This window comes from Betta splendens, chromosome 2, assembly GCF_900634795.4.
Source record: "Betta splendens chromosome 2, fBetSpl5.4, whole genome shotgun sequence".
In the NCBI taxonomy this organism is placed as follows: Eukaryota; Metazoa; Chordata; class Actinopteri; order Anabantiformes; family Osphronemidae; genus Betta; species Betta splendens.
In genome coordinates this window covers 858,919-880,937 of record NC_040882.2, presented here as the reverse complement: position 1 = coordinate 880,937, position 22,019 = coordinate 858,919, and the positions used below count along the sequence as shown (strand labels likewise).

The 22,019-nt window shown below is 39.8% G+C and overlaps 2 protein-coding genes across 4 annotated transcripts; one reads left to right on the top strand and one right to left on the bottom strand.

Moving 5' to 3' along the window:
- Positions 1 to 731: 731 nt before the first annotated feature.
- Positions 732 to 5,258, bottom strand: LOC114851322 (nuclear receptor subfamily 4 group A member 2-like). The gene is made up of 8 exons (XM_029143096.3): positions 5,108 to 5,258; positions 4,949 to 4,999; positions 3,843 to 4,699; positions 3,000 to 3,129; positions 2,755 to 2,912; positions 2,460 to 2,659; positions 2,012 to 2,190; positions 732 to 1,453 (listed from the first exon to the last, which is right to left on the bottom strand). The coding sequence occupies exons 3-8, from the start codon at positions 4,692 to 4,694 to the stop codon at positions 1,194 to 1,196; spliced, it is 1,779 nt and encodes a 592-aa protein (XP_028998929.1). The 5' UTR covers positions 4,695 to 4,699; positions 4,949 to 4,999; positions 5,108 to 5,258; the 3' UTR covers positions 732 to 1,193.
- Positions 5,259 to 6,251: 993 nt separating this feature from the next.
- gpd2 (glycerol-3-phosphate dehydrogenase 2 (mitochondrial)) lies at positions 6,252 to 22,019 on the top strand. 3 transcript variants are annotated; one of them, XM_029141516.3, is made up of 16 exons: positions 6,252 to 6,408; positions 8,145 to 8,254; positions 10,451 to 10,622; positions 10,860 to 11,082; positions 11,199 to 11,362; positions 12,773 to 12,937; positions 13,054 to 13,198; positions 13,839 to 14,032; positions 14,192 to 14,326; positions 14,430 to 14,605; positions 15,836 to 15,967; positions 16,087 to 16,245; positions 16,512 to 16,624; positions 16,929 to 17,007; positions 17,083 to 17,181; positions 19,327 to 22,019. In XM_029141516.3, exons 2-16 carry the CDS (start codon positions 8,153 to 8,155, stop codon positions 19,450 to 19,452), a joined length of 2,184 nt encoding a protein of 727 aa, XP_028997349.1. In that variant the 5' UTR covers positions 6,252 to 6,408; positions 8,145 to 8,152; the 3' UTR covers positions 19,453 to 22,019. The 3 variants fall into 3 exon arrangements, with proteins under 3 accessions (XP_028997349.1, XP_028997356.1, XP_055361932.1); XM_029141523.3 differs by having other exon boundaries at positions 6,272 to 6,408; positions 8,148 to 8,254; XM_055505957.1 differs by lacking the exons at positions 6,252 to 6,408; positions 8,145 to 8,254 and adding an exon at positions 8,288 to 8,908.

Below are 22,019 nucleotides of genomic sequence, written 5' to 3'. Positions count from 1 at the left end.
ATATTCATCAATAGTCTTTCCTGTTTGTACTGTCCATCTGTATTTTCTGAGTTACATTATTAAATTTTTTACGTCAGTACTTGCCGTGTGCAGGTGAGCAGGGCCTTCATCTTTAATGACAGAACTAACCAAAAGGCTGCAGAAATGTTAGCTAGCCAGTGGCCGTAAAAGCTCACACACACATTTCACCGTGAGTTCATATCTGAGGAATATTGTGAAATTAGGTCATTTAATTACTTTTCCACTGCAGGGGTAAATATTCTACTATTTTCCTATATTCATGACAGAACTTTTCTTACTATTCAAATTATGATTAATGCAAGATACAAAATGTTGATTAGAATTTATTAGTTCCTTATAGTAGGTAAAAAGTTTAAATATTATATTTAAATATAATATACACATGATCTCACGTACCAGCTGCAACATCATTAAGATTAACAAATCTCTACTTTCACTACTGTTTAAAAAGAATTCTATTCATTAATTTCACAAATTTACATGGAAACTACAACTGTACATGTGAATATTTTATAGCCAAATATTGTAAAAGGTTTAACACCCAAATGCAGCAGTCCTCCAAAATTTATCTGTACCAAGTTTCAATTTGAGATACAATAATTAGACTACAGGGCGTGCAACATGGTTTTATGTCAAGAAAGGAATATTATGATTACAATTTGAAAACACTGATCTTAGATTTGAGGTAAATAAATGTGCAGAAGTCCAGGATCAGTAAAGTTAAATGTTTATTAAAACATGAACAATGACAGTGTATTCTGAAAACACAATGGACCATTGGTTTACCAAATGCTGATGTATGCTAATATATGTTTTTAAAAATGGAACGCCTGTCAAGCTGCCTCGAAGCAGGAAAGGTGTAAAATATGACTCCTTACCTGCCAAATGTGTAGTTCAATTCACTTACAATGCATCATTTTGACGCTGGGAGGTAAAACGTGTTATAAAAAAGACACCGTCATCATCCTTCAGTTTCAGAGATTCTGGAGGGTGTTTATAATATTTAAGCACACTGATAATGTAAAGAAAATAAAGATCCACAGTTGTTGAAATAAACTGATTATCAAATGTATTGTGCCTTTTGTTCACATGATTTTATAAATTTTAAATACTTCCAGGTGATTTTGAAATGTACCATCTCTGAAAAATAAAAAAAAGGTTCTCTTTTGTCTCTAAAATGGCAACGTGTCTAGAAATAACTTATCTATCATAGCAGGCGGCGGCACCAAATCCTCCAGCTTCAAATAGAATATCCTTTGCAGGCCTTGAATGCACAAAGTGCGAAGTTCAGGAAGCTTTTCCAAAACTCTTGGCAAATGATTGGACCAATAGTTTGAAGCTCTGTCTGCACACATCCCACCATCCTTCAAGCACTTGATGATGTTGTTCTGCAGCTCTTCCACTTTGTTTGGCTCCTTCAGCCCATGGCGCTCTGCAGGTCCATGAAAGACACATTTTAAAATATTGTCTAAGTTCATGAACATTAGGAAACACGTGATTTTTTGATTGATTTGGGACATGGTAAACATTTAATGTCACAATAAGACATTTAAAACATTTACTTTGAAAAAATGAAGCCAGCCACTAGATATTTACAGTAGTTACCCTCTAACTATCTATTGTTGAAACTACTTTAATTAATTTCATTTGAGGGTGTTAGCTATTTCAAATATTAATCTATTAGTCTTAAAGCTTCCAAACATTTGTTGACATGTACAAGTGCTCCTCTCTACTCTGGCATCACATTAGTTTGTTTCTAAAGTGTCATACATGACATCTGGCCTTAAACGTCTCACATGTCTGACATGTACTGTAAGACATCAAAGTTATCCTAAATTTTTGACCATTTAGAATTGCATCCGTGTTTTTACTCTGCAGCACCATTTGTTGTGCAATTCTAGGATTGAGTCACTACTGATTCGTACAGTAGCATCGCGTACACAGAAACAGTAGCTAATACAGCTTAGCCTCTGTGTTTTGGGTGTCTCACCAGTGACAAGGGCAAGCGTGCAAATGCAGGAAAAGGTAGAGACATCTAGATTCATCCTTTGCAGATTGGCAGAGAATTCAACAATGCTGTCGATCCACTCTCCAAAGCCTCGTAGGCACTGAAGCCGATGCCACACTGACCCATCACAGAAGATCAGCTTCCCTTCCTCTGGGTTGGATCTGAAAAGGTTTGACAGCAAAGGCACGGATACAAAAGACCAAGGTCAATACAGGTAATTTCACACTTACTGAATGGCTTCTTGTTGCATCCTTTTTCTGTTGAATGTTACGCTTAACACTTTCATTGATGCTAGTCTCAAAAAATGTTTTAAAATTTCCTGTGAATTCATGTAACCTACTGTATAGGTGTGACTGCTTATTGGCAAAACTCTTGGTTTGCACTTCCTGGAGGATTGTAGAACAATCCCTCTAAGGTATGTGTTCCTTACCTGTATGACAGTCGTAAAACAAAGAGCTCCAGGAAAGCTGAATAGAACAGAAGGTCCTGGTCGTGTTTGGGCAGGGAGCTAAAGCCTGGGATCTTGTGCGCCCAACCTCGGATCACCTCCATTGATCTGGTCAGTAGGTCGTAAAACTGCCGGACGTGCTGCGCATCGTCTCCAAGTGGACTTCCACAGTTCTCTTTGAACTGAAGGCAACAAATGAAGTCCAATAAAATCAAAGGTTAACTCTATGGTTCGTAGTGTTCTTGTTTTCTTTACAGATAACCCCAACTCTGCTTACTTTGGAGTAATCAATGCGAGAAGGTTGAGGGTTCGATTCCATGTGTGCCCTGGTGAGGGCGCTTAGTAGGTTGGTAACAGGCGCAGACGAATCTGTAAGAGGTTTAGGTTTTGATGGCAGACGACCTCTTCGACCTTTCAGACTGTCCGTCCTCACCACTGACAAGAATGGAGAAAAGGGAGACACAAAGTCATGCCACGCTCTGCTCTTAGACTTGTCACATGAGCTGTTGCTTCAACGTGTACCTTCTTTGACCATTCCCACTGCAAGGCACTTCTGGAAGCGGCAGTACTGGCACCTGTTCCTCCTGCGTTTGTCCATAGGGCAGCTTTTGGCAGCCAAACACACATATTTGGCGTTTTTTTGCACTGTACGCTAAAAAAAGAGAATTACAGATATTTTTTACTACAGACATGAAAACATGCACCACATCCATAAACACATCCTGTTTGCATTGTTCGCAACGATTTAGCTTCTTCATGATTCTAGTAAATATATAGGTTACTTTAAATATATGTGACTTGACTGATGAATACAAAAGCAACACTTCACTGTTAAATATCGCTATAAATAATATTGTTGTTGATAAATGGTTAAAACCTTTTAATATAGTAATGTTTTCCGTTAATACCTAAGGTTGTTCTCCTAAGAGAACGTTGGGTAAAAAATCGTTAACTAGTTGATTTTAAATGGAGACGTGCGCTTTGGAACCTTGGGGCATCGGAGGCGTTCTCAGACATTCAGCTGGTGGACAGGACAGTCTGGGCAAATACCGGGTCGTGGCCATTCATAATTTGGACAATCGCCCCGGGAACGTTTTCAGCAAGAAGAAGGGGTCCATTTTTATTCGCGGCACGTTGGTGGCTATTTTCATACAAGACATTTGTCCCTGTGCGCGTTTGTCAAGAGATCGAAACGTGCGTTTAAATTTAATGCGCAATTCGAGTGGCCAGAAGTTTTACATTATAAACTTTTATAAACTGGAGTTTCATTAGCAAAAATTGATACATACATTTTAATCAAATGTCAGATATTTTCTTTTGCTTATACTTTTATTTTTCAAGGAAACCGTTGACATTCGTGCAAACCTTAAAGAAACCCTTGCAGCCCTCACAGGTGCGCACTCCGTAGTGCTGGCAGGCCGCGTTATCCCCGCACACCGCGCAAAGCCCCTCTGCGCTCAGCGGTCCTCGGCCGGGGGCAGAGGAAGACTGGTAGTCCATGAAGTGGTGGCCGTGGGCGAGGTGGAGTGGGTGAGGGAATCCCACGCCGGACTGTTTTCCCACATCCGCGGAGCCTAAAACCCCGTTGCTGTCCAGCGGCTGTTGCGCTCCAGCTGCATCCAGACTCATGGACACGTGGAGAGATCTGTCAAATTTCATCTGACAGGTGGACAAACTTTGTACCCCGTGCTGTGCGTGTTTGATAGAAAAGAGTGAGAATCTGGATAAAGTGTTTTTTCTGTGGGCAGCCGCCAAATAGTCTTGCCGGAAGCTGTACAGAGACCCAGAGTCCTCCCATATGTGTCCCGGAGGCGTGTGAAAAGCGGGTGTGATGGGAGCGTGCGGGGATGGAGACCGGTAGTAATAAACTGGTCCCGGGGAGGAGAGCAGCTCGTCGGACTGATGTGAGTGATGCTGATTCGGCTGGAACCGCGGGCAGCCGTGCGCGTCCTCCACTTTGACGCACGGGAGCTCCCCCTGCACTGGCATCTGGAAGAGACATGGTGCCTTTACGTCGTACCCGGAGCCATAGCTGTCCGCCAAAGGTCCAAAACTGGGACCAGATGTTGAAGCTGAGACTTCACTGTTGGTGAGGTCCATGCTGAACTTGACAAACTCTGGCGTGAGGAAGTCACAGCTGCGCTCTCTGTCGGAGCTCTGGGAGACCGGGCTGGCTCCTTGTGGAGAGGAGCCGCACTGGGTCTGGACGCACGGCATGGTCGCTGCAAGCATGAATAAAGTCAGTCCAAAGTACGCAGAGAGGGACACGTTTCATAAATTAGTTTCTTCCTAAAACACTGCGTAAAAACTAAATTACTGTATAAAACTTTTATATAAGATTAAACGAGGTTTTAAAGATTTATTGAAATAGGTCAGTTGAAAACAACTTGCACCTCCTCAGTTAGTTTTCACTTCAAGTCAAAGACACTTCTGCAGCAACATGAGACTGAAAAACATGTACAGATTATTACCTTAAGGCTTAAGTTGTCCTGTTTCCCAGATGATGTTTTGCACTCTTACCGCTGATATGAAACAACCATTAGTGCATCACTTGCAGTAGAACTGTTACAATATATCAAGACACTGATTTTTTTAATTATTCACGAGAAGAATTTTAAAATATGCAGTACCTTAAACCTCCATCCTGTGGAAGACGACAGTTATTAATAATTCCATTCTGTTCTGCAGTTGTGCGTGGATCTAGCGTTAGCTGCGACCAGAAAAGTCCACTCACTGTGTGGAGAGGAAAGGAAATGGCTGTTCCTCCCACTCCTCCCACTCCCAGCTTCCACTCTGACTGCCAGTGACATCGACAATGTGCTTTTGTTTACGTGGTACGAACCAGTGTGCCAAACCCTATTACGCACAGGACACAGAGGGGTGGAGTGGTGTTTGTGGCTGTGTGCATACAAGATGTGGGCACCGAAAGAGGTTCATGTCATTTGCAAATAAACTCGTTGCCCACTTTTCTCCAAGTTTACGTCATAAGAATTTTGTTTTGATTCACCCAAACAGTGATCAGATCTGTGGCTGCAGCGCCTATGGTTTTTGATATTATTTGGAAATGAGATAACAGTGAGTAAGTTAGAAATCACCAGCGGTTAAAGCATCAGTTAGTGCATTGAAACATATTTTGTGTATTTTTGTGTATTACAAAATACATGTGTCTTGCATTGTCTGCTGGTCTTATTTATTTTTATTTTTTTCAAATTTGCAAGGTTCTGTAGTTTTTTGGCATCTTTGTGAGGGTTTCGTCTTTAGTGGTTATTTGACATTGCTTTGACGTTTTTGTGGTTGTTTTGTGTATTCTTTTATTAGTCTTTTTAACTACTTTATATTATTTCTGCATTTCTAATGCAGCATATTTTCCGTGTGGTTTTTCATCCTTATGGGGGCTTGTTGTAGCTCATGCAATTGCTTTGCGTTAAATTGCTGCATTTGATATTTCTCTTAATTTAATTTTCATTCTTAGATGGTAAATTTACCCAGATTTGTGTGGTTTTCTGTTATTTTAGACCATTGACATATTTGTATTCTTTAGCTATTTTGCTGTATCTGGTTTTGTGTCTATTTGTGGTGTTTCGGCATCTCTCTGGTTTAACGTAGGTTGACGTTACAGTCAGTGATCTGAGTTTTAAATTTTCCGTAGCAGAAAGAGATAATTACATAGGAATCGCTCTTTATTATTATTCTGGAGGAGAATGGAGCGTGAGCGAGAACTTCCGGTCATGACGTCAGCAATTCGACACCGCCCTCCATTGCTCAGCGCTGCGTTCTGATTGGCTCAGTGTGACGACGTTTGAATCCTCTCCGCTTCCTGGTTGTCGCTGTCAAACCCAAGCTAAGGCTAGAGTTTAGTACAACTGATGTTTTCAGTCGTCGCCCGGCACCGCGACGAGGAGTTACATTCAGCCACAGAACAAGAACTCCTGTAAGTGTCAATGTCAGCTGTAGATTCATAACAATTTAAAACCATTTAATTGTTAACCCTGCGGGTTTCGGCACAAAAAACACGGAGCTCCATTTGCGGGTTCTGCTTCGCTAGTAACTGTTTGACAATGAATAAGTGATCACTTCTCGTTTATGGCAACTGAAGACACTAAAGTTTATTTGCGTGTCTTGCTTTCTATAAAACATCCAGACCGCTAAATTCTGCTGATTACACGGGCCCTTCCCACAGAGGTTCATGAAACGCCTCTTTTTGTAGGTTATCAGAGATTATTAAAACGAGGCGTGTCTGGTTTTCTTCCTCTTGTGCACACAGATTGTTGGTCAGTCAGGGTAAGCAGACATGGCATCAGAAAAACAAGATCTTACAACAGGACATTTGTCATTACTGTGCAAACAAAGAGGGGCGTATCACATAGAAATACATACAGTTAAAAGAACCTATTCATTTCCGCGGGTTTCCTCAAACGCAAACCCGCGTCCTAGTTGACCCTATTGACTCATAATGAGGCTGCAGACTGATGTAAGTGTGATGAGACAGACAGATGGGAGGGGGAGTACCAGCATCATCACCAGTAGGCTTTTCTCCTCACATATACTTTAACTACTGTAGTTGTACTTACAACATGTAGTATGGAAAACATACTCTGAATGAAGATGATCTTGAATAGGTTTTATTAATATTGGGTAATACAAAAAAAAATAGCAGATAGACAGGCACAAAGCTGATCTGCTTTGACAAACTTTCTACTAAGGCATTTGTGTTTAACACACAAAAAATTTGACAAGATACAATTTATTATTTGGCAAAATTATGGCTCTGACTTTGGTGTGTGTTTTGGTGCTAATGGGTCATTTGTCAAACCAAACTGGTTATTGACATTTGTGCCATCTGTAGCTGTGTTTTATTAAAATGCATTAGAATCTGCTTCAGCGTATGCTGCTCCATGCAAGCCTTTGTTTTGTTAACCACAGTAGGCATGCAGTTTGTTGCATGGTGGGAATTGAGTAGTCTAGCATCATGTTCTGATTATGGAAATTAGAATGATTATAAACGTATGAACAGTATCCTGAAAATAAAAATACAACTTTTGCATAAAACTTTGATATTAAATATTCTCAATCACTGTATATATATTTTAAGTTTCTTGTACTAATGTAGTAACACTATTGATTTGTATTCATTTTACAAAACCAGTAAAATATATACTAAGATATTGTTTAATCAGAATTTTTAATTTTTGAGAAAAGCAGGACAGGTTATGATTTAGAGATCAATATGACATATTAGCAAAGCAAACATGGTGTATTTACTCAGTTAAACTTACTTAAAGAGAAAGTAAAAAAAATAATTATAATTAAGCCTAAATAATAATAATTATTTTTAGCTTCAATCTATAAATATAAAGTCTGTCATCTGTTTAATGTTTAATCTTATTTGTTTGTTTGCTTTTTTTTGATATTGCATAGACCACAAATAAACACTTATCCTACTGTACAAAGGAACCTTGAACAATAAAGGCTTCTCTTAGTTAAGAACAACACATTCCTTACCCTCGTAACGTTTTCCCCTCTTTCAGCTTTTTAGATTCTCCCTTCCTTTTTATTTATGGTGCTCCCTTTACTGTGTTAGCATTACTCTTTCATTTGATCACATGTCACGTCAAAGCTGCATTAACCAGCGTGTCTGCCCCATCTTGCTGCTGTAATTGTTTTTAGCAGGTCCAATGGCGTTTAGGAAGGCTCTGAAAAGAACAGCGATAATTGGCAGTGGGGCAGTCGCCACAGCTTTTGGTGTGTCACAGCTGATTGAGTACAAGAAAACACAGGTAGGTTGACAAAAGATGTCACTTAAATTAAATGGCAACCTTTTTATGATTATACAGTTAAAGATCTGGGTACGAGAACAGCAACATTTCAAGAATCTTAAATTGCAGAGCGGGCTGCCTTTTTGACATGTCCTATCAGAATTCTGGAATGTGTTTCCCCGTTTTTCCTGTTTACCAGCTGCTCCGCAAACAAGTTGGGTCTAGATCTGAAACCACTTTTATTCGAGCTTTGGCAACAGAGACATCTTTTTGACAACAACACATTTTGAAAAATCTTTAGGTATATTTAGGGCATCCACGCACAGCATCCAGTTCTTAAATAGCATATGAGTGAAAAAAGACCCATGATCCACAAATGTAATATACCGTATATAGTAAAAATGTAGAATGAAGAAAAGTCTAATCTATATTTTTATATGTGGATCTTAATGCTTTATTTATAGAAACATTAACACTTAAATGCCTTCAAGCATCCAAAGTTTTCACAGCTTGACTTCATTTGACAGGCAGCTGCGTACCTCCTGACTGTACATGCTACACAACTACATTCCCCATTTTACTTGACTGTACAACCTAATGTGAACTCTGTTTTGTGTCCTGTTGCGCTAATGTGTTCTCTTGCCCATCGTCATCCTCTCAACCAAGCATGGATTGGTAAGCAAGAAGTCAACCCTGATGAAATATAATTATTTGCACAATAGTTTGTAATCATGCATGCCTCTAATCCCAGTAATTGCAATGCTGATGAGATGAATGTCCGTTTTGTCTCCTTTGGCAATAGTAGTTGGAGAAGTTTTCAAGGCACCGGCCGATTGGCTATTAGCATTGGCCTTGCTGTGCTATTCACTAACTTAACTTGATTACAGGGGGGCACGCTGGCACCTAATTCTGTGGTGATGTTTGTCTGTATGCATCATCAAAAATAGACAATGATTATATCATCGTCTTGTTTGCAGTTGCAGGTCTAAATTACAAAGGCCTGCTACAATTTGCAAGTCAAATGCTTCGAAGCAGTTTGATGCAATCATTTACCGTGAACTGCTAAATAGAAGATGAATAAATATTTCATTAGAATTGAAATCCGTTTATCAGAGGGGTGCTGTCTTTTATTGTAGTTGTGATTATTTCTTTATATTAATTATTTAGCTAATCAAACTATGCTTGTAAAGGATGCTCAGACAAAAATGCAGCTTTTTAAGTGGGGCGGGACGCTGGAGCGAGCATGAACCTCAGCAAACCTTGCTTAGCCTCTACTCATATTAAGTATAGGAACTGCTTTGTAGCAACACTTTACTTGAAAATGAGACAGAAGCATGTAATAATTTTACTTTCTACCTTCATTAAAACAATCTTGCATTTTAGTTTCAGTAGCTCAATCAATTCAATAGCTCCCCAATTTGTGAGTAATAATCTCCCTTTACTGTATCTCAGACATGCCTGACGGTCAGGTGGACCACAGTTGCTTTAGCTCTGCCATTTGTTTAGGATGTTTGGTGTAAATGACTTTCTTAGGGTCATTTCACTTTGTCACTATTGCATTGAGTTCTCCAACTTTGGGGCCTCTGAAGCAATGTTAGAGTAGATTTATTTCCGTTTTTACAGTCATTATTGTGGTTGTATTATCAGTTGGACAGCCACTCGACGGTATCCTGATGGATCTCTTGATTCCTTTGCCCCTCCTCAGTGTCAGACATTCAGGGTCCAGAGGCTGATGCTCCTATGACAGGTTTACAACATGTTAAAGGCACTGAGCAGCCATTGTTGCATGTCCCATCCTGATTCTGTTTGCATTAAAATGCCACTTTCTAAAAAGCAAAGAACTAACAAGACCTGTAGCTACAATCGGTATATTGATTCCTAATTAATGCTCAGATGCTACCATCGTTCCCATCATTAGCAGTGTTGCAGTACAACAAAAGATATGTACTGTATGTCCTACAGTAATCGAATATGTTCAGTGTGATAAAATGATGCCCCTCATTATGATTAATGTCACATGTAGTTTTATGATGTGATTTCAATGCATAAGCTCATTGAACTAGGAATGCGCTTCCATTGGGCCGATACAGTTTTACAAGAAAAGTGTTGCTACGCTACAATTTAACAATGTCTGAACATATTAGAAAATGAAAATGAACCTTTAAGCTGTCAAACATATTGTGCTCATTGTGTTTTGTGTGTTTATGTTACGTCCAGGCTCGTTTGGCCAACGTAGATGCAGAAGCAGAGCTGAAAGTCCCTTTTGCGGATGAACTCCCCTCTCGACAGGCCCAACTTGCAGCACTAAAGAACACAGAGGAGTTCGACGTCCTAGTGGTGGGAGGAGGGGCCACGGGTGCAGGATGTGCCTTAGATGCTGTCACACGCAGTAAGCTCACTATCCACAGGTCCTCTCCACATTCAAGAAGCGCTCTTTTCTGGAACGTTAAAGTTTCAGACCCTTTTATTAATGCAGTGACTAAGGGAGAGCAACAGGCTAACACGAGGCCAACTGGAAAAGTTCAGCATAATGACTTGCTAAAGCCATGATAAATATAAGGTTTTTTACATTTTAATAGCAAACTGCTCAAGTACTGTATATTGCTATGTGTCTCGTTCTTCCCAGACCTCAAGACTGCTCTTGTAGAAAGAAGCGACTTCTCTTCGGGAACAAGCAGCCGGAGCACGAAGCTAATCCACGGTGGGGTTCGCTACCTCCAGAAGGCCATCCTCCAGCTGGACTATGAACAATACATGATGGTGAAAGAGGCCCTGCATGAGCGAGCCAACCTGCTGGAGATCGCACCTCATCTATCGGCACCGTTACCCATCATGCTCCCTGTTTACAAGTGAGTGTCAGACCACCACCACATAAAAAGTACCTTTCCATGGCCTCCAATGAATGTGCAGATGAATAGGTCTAAAGGATAAAACAGACGTATTTAATTTTAATCACGTTTTCAAGATGGTGGCAGTTGCCTTACTACTGGGCAGGGATCAAGATGTACGACTTGGTGGCGGGAATCCAGTGCCTGAAGAGCAGCTACATCCTCAGTAAGACCAAGGCCCTAGAGCTGTTCCCCATGCTTAAAAAGGACAAGCTGGTGGGAGCCATCGTCTACTATGATGGTAAGTCAGTGCTCCTTGGCTTTGCTTGAAATTGGATATAATCAGACGCATTCATTTTAGAATCTTTGTTGTCTGATTACTTCTTCATTATCTTGGAATATGAACAAGGCAGCTGCAGTCAGCAGTGAATACCATGCTGTTAAAATAGCCACCGATATAAATCTTGCCCATGGCTCTCGCATCTCCACTGGTCCCTAACAAAACGTGTTGACAGCCTGGTAGATGCCCTCTCTTCCCTGTGGCAGTAAAGGTTACGTGTGCTGTGGGTGAGCGCTGAGGAGAATCAAGCATATGCTGAGTGTCCAGCTGAGTGTGAGCAGCTTCATGCCGCCGGCGTCCTTTCTGGAAATAACAACTTTGCATCTGCGGGTTGTGCGTCTGCTACCTCGGTCTTTACTAATAGTCAGCTCATCTACAGAGGCGTTTAAACTACCATAAATTCTCACTTATATCTATTCATACTGCGTACTGAACATACACTTGCATTTCTGAAACCAAATCACAAACTCTTCGAAATGAAAAGCCGGGATGCAGGCTTGCAAAATGTAAGAGCATTTCCTTGGTGCAAAGCAGCATATGTTTGATTTCCACCTCCCCCCCTCCATCATCTGCTCTGAGGGGGGACAGCACCGGGATGATGGGGTGGGGGGTGTCTTTTCTCCAATTATGCCGTCTGGAACAATCACGCCCGTGACATTTCAAAATCTGACCTTCTCTCCCGGCGGTGTAGAGCGCAGGAGCATCGTCATCGGTCAGACCGACTGAGCCCCAGCAATTTCTCTCTGTGTCTTAGTTACTGCTGCTGCTGCCACTGCCACCAACGGTACCAGAGGCTTATTTATTACCACTAATAAAGCACAGCCAAACATGGAGGGCTGATTGTTACACTGCAACGCTCACAGTCTTATGTGAGATTTGAAGTTTTATACTAGATGTACAGTAAAAAACAGGAGTCTGCCAAGTAAATATCATGAGTGTATCTCTTCAAAGCTGAGCTATAGAAGCTTTTTAGGCGTAATATTATAGAAAGAAGAATTATATATATATTCAGTTTTGATACACTACATTTATGGTATTTGCTTAAAGCACAAGTAAAAAGTGCAACTCTCATTGTTGGGAACAACTGCAGCCAAAGAGTCTTTCAGCAACACATAGAACCTAGGTTTAAATATCCATCATCTCTGAATGATCACCTTGGCTTTAATCTGTGAATGTATTTGGTGCTTTGAGGTGGAGAGATCACATCATGTACGCATACAAACTAAATATTTTACTGATTACATGTTGCATTTTCATAATAAAATAAATGAAATCTAAATATGCACTTCTCGGACATGGCACAAATTTTTATTTGGTTGTTTTACTCTGCTATAATTTGTCCATCCTCCATCTGTCTCACTTGTTTTTTAGGACAGCACAATGACGCTCGCATGAACCTGGCCATTGCCCTCACTGCGGCTCGCCACGGCGTCGCCATCGCCAACTACACGGAGGTGGTTCATCTGCTGAAGACAAATGACCAGCAGACCGGCAAGGGGAAGGTGTGTGGCGCTCGCTGCAGGGACATCATCACAGGTGAGACGGCAAAAAAAGGAAAAGGAAAGCTTGTCAATTGAGGTTTGTCCCCTACAGGGACATATGTTACATATAGGTGATTATATGGCTTCACATATTTTTTCTGTTCTTAACAGGACAGGAATTTGACGTGAGGGCCAAGTGTGTGATCAACGCCACCGGACCTTTCACAGACTCACTGAGAAAAATGGACAACCAGGAAACCAAAAATATTTGCCAACCCAGCGCTGGAGTACACATCGTTATACCCGGCTACTACAGGTACTCCATACATCACGTACTGTATACAGCCCATCATAGCATGTCCTTTAAAACTGCCAGAAATTTTTATTGAATTTATGGATGACATCTCCTCTTTTCAATGCATTAAGCTGTAAACATTTTCTCCTCAGTGTTTTCTCATTCTCATGTGTAAATACTAATCCTGCTAAACTATTATCTGACCTATACCTGCATGCAGGGGACAGTCTTCCCTGGTTAAGATACAGCAGAGCAATAGAGTGGTTTTAAAGTTCAACGAAGCTTATTGAGCAAAACCTGAGGGAGTTCAAGCCCTTTGAACAGCAGCAGAAATGCCAAGCACCTAATTCTCTTCCTTCTTTCTCTCGCCTTCTTCCTGACGCTATCTGCCACCCCCTCCCACTCTTCTTCCACCTCCAGTGTTTTTTTTCTTGTTTTTGTCCTCTCCAACTCCTCACAGACTCAATTTGTCCCTTTCTTTCGTCCTATCCACTTCGCTATCACTTCTCCCACTTGTTTTGCTGCTTGCCATTGTTTCCCTTCCTCTCTTCCTTTAGTTATGTCAGCAGCAGTACATGGCACCATAGCAATAATAACAAATTAAACTTAATAAATAATACTCACATTTATTTTTTAGAATTAATCTACTCTTATTTTACAGTCCAGATAACATGGGTCTGCTGGATCCAGCCACCAGTGATGGACGTGTCATCTTCTTTCTGCCCTGGGAGAAGGTGACCATTGCAGGAACAACCGACACACCCACCAACGTAACAGCCCACCCAATCCCAGGGGAGGAAGACATTAACTTCATCCTGACGGAGGTGCGCAACTACCTCAGCCCCGACGTAGAAGGTACAGGAGTCCTCTTTGGTCCATTTAGAGTTTAGTCACACACATCTAGCCCCTTTTTGTTAAATAACCCAGAAATTCTACATAATGTCTATATAACCCCAACTGTTAATTCAAAAAGAGTTAAACATGAACTGAAATATTGGCTGTTTGTGCCTGCAGTGCGTCGAGGAGACGTGTTAGCAGCGTGGAGCGGCATCCGTCCGCTGGTGACTGACCCCAACTCAAAAGACACTCAGTCCATCTGCAGAAACCACATTGTCAGCATCAGCGACAGTGGACTCGTCACCATCGCTGGTCAGCTGCTTTCACACAAGGATCATTTCTAAATACAAATACTGCATCAAATCTACAGTATGAACACTATTGTACCTTAAGGTAGTCATCTTGTTTTGTTCAGGGGGGAAGTGGACTACATACAGGGCTATGGCAGAAGAAACCGTGGATGCTGCCATTAAAACCCATGGCCTCTCAGCCGATACCTGCAGAACTGTTGGCTTGATGCTGGAGGGAGGAAAGGGCTGGACACCAACACTGTACATCCGCCTTGTGCAGGATTACGGACTGGAGAATGAGGTAAAACATGTGTACAGTATACAGTAAAGAGCACAAGTGGAATGCTGCAGTACAGCATATCATAGGGACATGCTATACTGTTGTTGTAGTTAATTGTAACCTTGACTGAGTTTGACTTACTAAAACACGTTCACCAGGTTGTCAAACAGAAAGGAAAAGAATCAAAAACTAGATGCAGGCTGCAAACAAACTTATAAAGCCAGTCTCTGGCCGTGGCAGCAGCAGTGAAGCTGACATTAAAGTCGCTGCTGTAACAATGCTGACATTTCTACTACACCAGACACTGGACACATGCACTGTTGCTGTACAGTGGATCAACAGCATTGAGTAAGGGCACATTGATTTACTGTAGATCACCTACATGCCATCTTCTCAATAATTAGCCTAAGCATTTTCATTAAATCCAATAGGACATTGTTTCATGAAGAAAAAGTACTGATGCGCTGGTACACTTACTCGTCATTAGAGGCGTTCGACAGTGAGTGTGGTGTTCTCTGGAATATTCCTAAAAGGTCACTGTTGATATTTGGACAGTGTTTGCCCTTTCACATGATTGGCAAGCCAACAATCTGAATAGCAAATAGCCCTCCTGCGTTCTGTAAACATATGACACCTCATTGACAAAGTGGCAGTAACACTTAGCGCTTAACTCTGTTAGAGCTCAAATCGATTATGTGAATACCAGCAGCTGCTACTTTAATCTACTGTACATTGTTGAACCTGCAATTTGTTTATTGTGTAACAGAAAATAACATGCACATAACAAACTTTAAAACCGCTCTATCAGAACCTATTGGAATCCGCGCAGCAAGGCCCAAATATACATATACAGTGCAACATCATATGAATTATAAATGAATTTTATTTGGGCTTTTGACTGCTGGTTGGACAAACAAGTCAAACTGAGGTTGTACATTAGAAAACTTTTGTATGTGTTTCCAATAAAAGTGAAATTGTGTAAATATTTATTTAGTCTAGTAAATATTCAAATATTTCCAGATGTGTTCTTTTTTTCTTGAAATTATGTTATTGAAATATTTTGAATTATGTTCATAGTAATTTTTAATAATGTACTTTTGCTATTATAATTCTATAAAATGTATTAATAGTTTTTCAGGTGTTTAGTGTTTTTATGTTATTAATATTATAGTAATTTGCTTATTATTTGAGTTATTCTAGATATTGTAGTCAGTCTTTTTGTTTTAGATTGTCTGTATCTTCCTCTATCAGGTGGCTCAACACCTGGCATCTACATACGGAGGGAAAGCATTTGATGTTGCAAAGATGGCTCAGGTCACTGGGAAAAGGTGGCCAATCGTGGGGAAAAGATTGGTGTCAGAGTTCCCTTACATCGAGGGTGAGGTAAAATAAAATGTCATGCAAACACTTAAACAACACTCATCTTAATCATAAGTATTAGGGCTTATTTATTGTTTAAAAAGCCCTAAACTCCAGCTTTGAGAAACTGTCTGCTCTTTAAGGTCCAGTATGCCATTAAGGAGTACGCCTGCACAGCCATTGATGTCATCGCCAGACGAACACGCCTGGGGTTCCTGAATGTACAGGCAGCTGATGAAGCACTGCCTCGCATTGTCCAGATCATGGGAAAAGAATTGGACTGGAGCCAGGAGAGGAGGACCGTAAGAGTCTAAATCTAAAACTAAATTACAATAAACGTTGTCCTCAAATATGTCCAGTTCTTACTGTATATCATTAAATGGCATGATGATATGATCATTCCTGCTGAAATGCTTAGGAAGATATGGCATGTTGTGGACATGCTTTTCAGTTCCATGTAGGAGCAATGAATCATTGTTTCCAGTTATTTTATATATGTGTGTGTGAATATTACATGTGATGACGTGTGTGTCAAATCACAGTTCGACTGTGTGTCACTCAAATCTAGGCGGAGCTCGAAGCCGCAAAGAAGTTTTTGTACCACGAGATGGGATACAGGGCTCGTTCTGAACAGCTGACCAAGACATCAGAGATCAACCTGGACTATCAGGAAGTAGTCAGGTAAATGTTTGTCTCTTCTACTTTTCTGTAGACGGAAACAGACTATTTCTGTTAAGGGGTGTTGTTCCTTTTACAATCTAATTTGTGCCCTTTTACTTTAGAATTTAGCCTAATTTTCCTCTGAAAATCTTAGAGAAAGAGAAAGCACACAAATTGTTTACTAAAACCGTTTGCATTGGCAGCAGTTAATTTTTTTTATTACTCGTAATGATAGATTTGTCTAATGAAATGTTCTTTTCTGTAAAAAGGAACCCAACTTGAACATAAAATGTCAGATTCAGTTTTTGCTTGTCTTATTTTTCAGATACAAGAAGCGCTTCCATAAGTTTGACAAAGAAAGCAAAGGATTCATAACCACGGTTGATGTTCAGCAAGTTTTGGAAGTGAGTTTTCAGCCTGTCATCTTATTGGTTTAAGCATCTGTCATTAATCTCTGTCATTGTTTTTATTCTCTGCAGAGCATCAATGTCCATATTGATGAAAACGCACTCCATGATATCCTTAATGAGGTGGACCTAAACAAGAACGGTCAAGTTGAAATTGATGAATTTCTGCAGGTATGTAACAGATGCACACATCTGTTTCACACATTTTCTGTAAAAAAATGTAGATGGTACTTTAGAGAATGGGTCTTTATATTCAAAGAATTAACTTAAAAATACATACAGAGTATAAGAGTATACAAGTATACAGGATAATCTTGCAGTGATAAGAAATGCTACTAATAATTACTACTAATTGCAGCAATAATAGTATATTAAACCTACAGTATAGCTAAATAATGGCTTAATGGCAATGGTTATTGAGGCTGTAAACTCTATCCATGAAGTCAGTTGTGCATATACAGTAAAACTAAAAAGCTCTAATATTCAAAATCTTACACAAATATTAAATACAAGCATGGGACAAGGACCAATTTAAGAGTTTTCATCAAGAGTGAAGACAACTGTTAGAAACTGTAGAGTGTGTCTCAGTGTCTCCCCTCTCTAACCCATACCAGCAGAACGCAGGAACCTTTCAGTCTTTGTTTCTTTCTTTAATATGTTATTGGATTGTATCCCTTGTCATGGTTCCGGCATTATGAAACTATGTAGAAAATAAGTTTTATATCATTTTTGACATCCAGAAAAAGTAACTGAAAATTTAAGAAAGTTACACATTCTCAAAGGTGTGGGATTTTAAGGGCATTAACCAACTAAAATGGGCATTGGGGCACAGTTCAATAGATTGACTGCAGTGGGGAAGAAGCTGTCCTTGTGTCACAAGTCCTGATGGACCGAAGCCTCATGCCCGAGGGGAGGGGCTGAAAGTGTTCATGTCCTGGATGAGAGGTGTCGGCTACAATGCTTAGCGACTGTTGGGTCGTGTTTTTATAAATATTTATATTCGAACACTCCACTAAATAATATAAAATTATATGTACAGTATGTTTGCATTATAGATATTTTCTCAATTCAAAAGCAAAAAAAATGACATTTAGAGGACGATTACCAGATGACCGGTTCAATATTTAGCTTCAACATATTCTTTTGACTGCACTTTGATTCAACCTGCTCATTGAATCTGCAGCACAAATGATCCATCCTGTTGTAAAAAAAGAGCAATGTAAGGACAATGGAAGTCCATTCCTGCAAACAGAAGGTGTGAAGTCTCAGGTCTGGTGTTCGTAACCAGCAGGAAGCTAATTACAGAGAACTTCAGTAATGAGGCCTGGAGCGTGTCCAGAGCTCCCACATCCGTCCACAGCTAAATTACTTTCTCACTTGACGAGTCAAGAAAAGAGTTATTACAGGAGAACTTGATGATGTAGTGGTCATTAGTGGCTTCTCTGCTACTGCTAGGCTTTCAGAGCTGAAACAGCAGGCTAACACCTGGACGATAAACAGCTGAGAGGTAAAATATCAGTAAACCTGACATCGTACAGTTGTCCACAAAATCTGATGTCTTATATTAGAAAACTACAAGGTTACTCACTGTCTAGTTAGTCATTATGTAAACTGTGACTGTGTATTGTGTTGCTGCTGGATCTGTCACATTACTAGCAAGCTACACAACCGTACAGCTGGAAAGGACAATACTTAGAACAGAACACTGTTTATTACTCAGTGCAGTGGTATGTGCAGGAAAATGATCATTAATATGAAATTTGTTAGTTTTGCTGATGTCACAATGACAACTATAATAGAATCAATTTAATAACATCTATTGTCTGCTGTCTAGGAACCACCGCATAGACAAATAGCTGCATTTATATTCTCTAGGAATCCAACATAGGTTAAATACAAACGTGACAAATGGAGGCTTGTTAAAGACTGACATTCTGCAGCTTCCGGCTTTTGTAACTTTGCAAAGTCCAAGTTAGTTTAAAAGAGAAATCAGACTTCTGTGTGGAGAACCTCTGTCACTTGTATCAAGTATAATCTGAATATCTTGACAGGACCTCACATGCAGAAGTCAGCTGTCAAAAGGTGGGCTGACTGTATAAATCTGGTCTAATGTCGCTGCTGAGACAAAGAGCCTGGTGGTGCAGGATCCTGCGTTTATCTGTGCTTGTCACCACCGACCACACCACTGAAAACCTTCCTCTGTCCACCGACCGCTATTTCTGGCATTCTGCACATAATTATTTCTCTGAGGAAAGCAGCTGCTTTGGCATGTTAACCTTTTCCCACCGTAACCCGGTCTCTGCTCTCTCTCTGCAGCTGATGAGCGCCGTGAAGAAGGGACACGTGTCGGACAGCCGCCTGGCCATCCTGATGAAAACCGCAGAGGAGACTCTGGACATGAGGGGGCCGGTGACGGTGGACCGCAGCGGGGGCGGAGTGTAACGCACAACAAGCACCGCTGCTGAAAGGGTCTAATGCAAATAGAGTGATTTAAATGACAATGATGCAATCAAGCACATGGCGGGATGATTTGGGCCAAATCATGTGTGGTATAGCACCGAGTGTGTTTTTAGGTGAAATATTATCTAATGAATCGGTTTTGTTTTGCATGAAGTCAGAGTAGATGTGTCCTTGGTTGATTGGTCCTCAACATCCACTGACCCTGAAATTACAAAGCGCACAATGGAATCTTTTATATTGTCTATTATTCAAGCTTTTGATATTTAAATTTTAACAATGCTGCGTTTCTACATTTTGCACATTAATCATTTGTAACGTGACACTGCTTGTTATGTAAATACTTAGATGGCAACTCAGCTTTATATTAGAAAAATTCCTAAATGTTTCCTTGAAAACGTATTTTCCCAAACAGACCTCTTCATGTGTTCCGTTAAAGCTAAATAGACGTGTAAGTGTTCTGTGGTTCGTGGTCATAAGCAGAAACGGTTTTAGCAAAGCTACGCCAGGTATGTGTCACTGTACCTGTAGCTTCATATTTACAACTCCAGAGGTGCGAGTTGTAAAAATACACCGCGATGAAGTATTGTCCTTACAGTGTGTCCTCATTTAGCAGATCTGTCCAGGAATCGAGCTCTTGTGAAACGATGTGCCTCTAAAAAAAGCCTCACTAATTAATTCAATGTGTTGCTTCTCAGTCAGGTAATATTTAACATATCTGACGCACGGCTTCACACAACACAAAGTGTTGGTCAGACTGTGTCCTCCATCTGTTGCACCACCAGCACATTGCTACTACTGATACGGATGTTTACATCACATGGTCTCCAGCTTTAGCTGAGCTACTCAGTGATGCTCATCACTTTTATTTCTTGCAGCTTTTTGTAAATATTTTTAATGGACTGAAGTGCGCGACAGAAGCAGGAGTTTAAATGGACCAGTATGAATCTTATTGGTAATCTTTCTCCACGTGTTTTTGACTGAAACACTCCATTAAGTGGCAGTTAGTAGGTTTTTCTGTTTTTGAAGTGCATGGAAAGAAAGACTGTATGAATGTATGAAATGCCTTGATGTGCCTTAGATATGACTGTCCCAGAGCTACAACCTACTACAATAGTTAAGAATCTCATATTGTTTAACTATATATATATAAAAAAGTTGCTACTTAAAGTGTATTTCAACACTTGTTAGACAGAGGCATGATGTACTGGGGCCAGCTGCTACAGTATGTTGAATGTTTACAACCAGTTATGATGCAACCAGATTCAATTGACCTGCGTCAGTCAGGTCTGCTTCACAGCAAGTTTCTAAGTTTGTGAGTGTAAAATTAGAATGTGTTAGTTAACTAACTGACTTACTGTAATAGAAATATGGAAAGATTTTGTCAAATTTTGAAGTGCAACCATTCAGGGAACAGATCAGCTCTTTCACACCTCATGTTCCTTTTATACCACAGTACGTCACAAAAAACATTGACTTCCAAACAGAAAAGCCAATTTGCTAAATGTAGCCTTATTTGTACAGTTATTCTTTTGTTTGATGTAGTTGCTACGGTGACGAAACAAACTTTTTTCAAAATGATCACAAACACTTCACAAACACTACAGATCATTATTTAAAAAGGTAATAACTTTCAGGTTGATCCCATCAAAAGTCGCCACAGTGAATGATTCGTATAAATGATTTAAACTCCCTGCCATGGCCAAAGCCACAGATCTGTCCACCAACGATTAAATAGTTTCCTCTTTTTTTTTAACATTCCCTCTTATTAAACTGCATTAAGATGCAGAAAACATCCTAGTTTTCATTTGTTGTTGCCTTTTGTCCAACATGGCCAACACATCCTTCCAAGTCATGCCTCTGTTTTATATTGTGAAAGATGTATGTGCTTACACTATGTCCTTAAAGCCTTCATATGTTATGATATTGAGTTTTTATTTGAAGCGGTTCTTATAGTGTACATACGGCAGAACCTTCACAGTGAGGACCCTTCACCAAACAACAAGCTGATGAGCATGACAGTGGTGTTGCTTTACTTTTTTATTTTCCAAAAATATTGTAAGAATAAAAATAAGTCTGTCTTTGGATCATAAAACAGTTATGTAATTAAATCTAACCCTTTGTGTTCGGTTCATATCTGATCTTATGACAATAGAATAATTAAAAAATCTGCAATTAATAAGCACATCCTTGTTTTTAATCTATGCTCTTTATCTCATTTTATACATATTTTAACAAAACTCCAAATAATCAAGTTACCTTCAATCACCATAATCTCCAAAGGTTCCCACTATTCTATATTTACTGGATTATTTAGGTTTTTGTACGGATTACTGCCTAGAGCTAAAACTTTAATACTTGATTCTTTACATTTTAATAATTTTTAGGTTATGTACAAAATATTATTTTAAAACCATTTTTCATAATTTCTGTACACATTATTTTTAACATAACTTTTAATATTTCATAAAACCTTTAATTATGGCAATAAAATGTTAAAATACTAAAATGTAAATGAACATGCAATAAAAACAGCTGGTGTTTATTGTTCA

Excerpts from the sequence above, each read along its gene's own strand:
- LOC114851322 (XM_029143096.3), bottom strand. The coding sequence starts at position 4,694 with ATGCCGTGCGTCCAGACCCAGTGCGGCTCCTCTCCACAAGGAGCCAGC. Across the intron at positions 3,130-3,842 it reads GCTGCAAGGGTTTCTTTAAG|CGTACAGTGCAAAAAAACGC; the intron begins GTTTGCACGAAT and ends CTCTTTTTTTAG. Across the intron at positions 1,454-2,011 it reads CACGCTTGCCCTTGTCACTG|AGCGCCATGGGCTGAAGGAG; the intron begins GTGAGACACCCA and ends ATGGACCTGCAG.
- gpd2 (XM_029141516.3), top strand. The coding sequence starts at position 8,153 with ATGGCGTTTAGGAAGGCTCTGAAAAGAACAGCGATAATTGGCAGTGGG. Across the intron at positions 16,246-16,511 it reads GGAGCCAGGAGAGGAGGACC|GCGGAGCTCGAAGCCGCAAA; the intron begins GTAAGAGTCTAA and ends ACTCAAATCTAG. Across the intron at positions 17,182-19,326 it reads AAATTGATGAATTTCTGCAG|CTGATGAGCGCCGTGAAGAA; the intron begins GTATGTAACAGA and ends CTCTCTCTGCAG.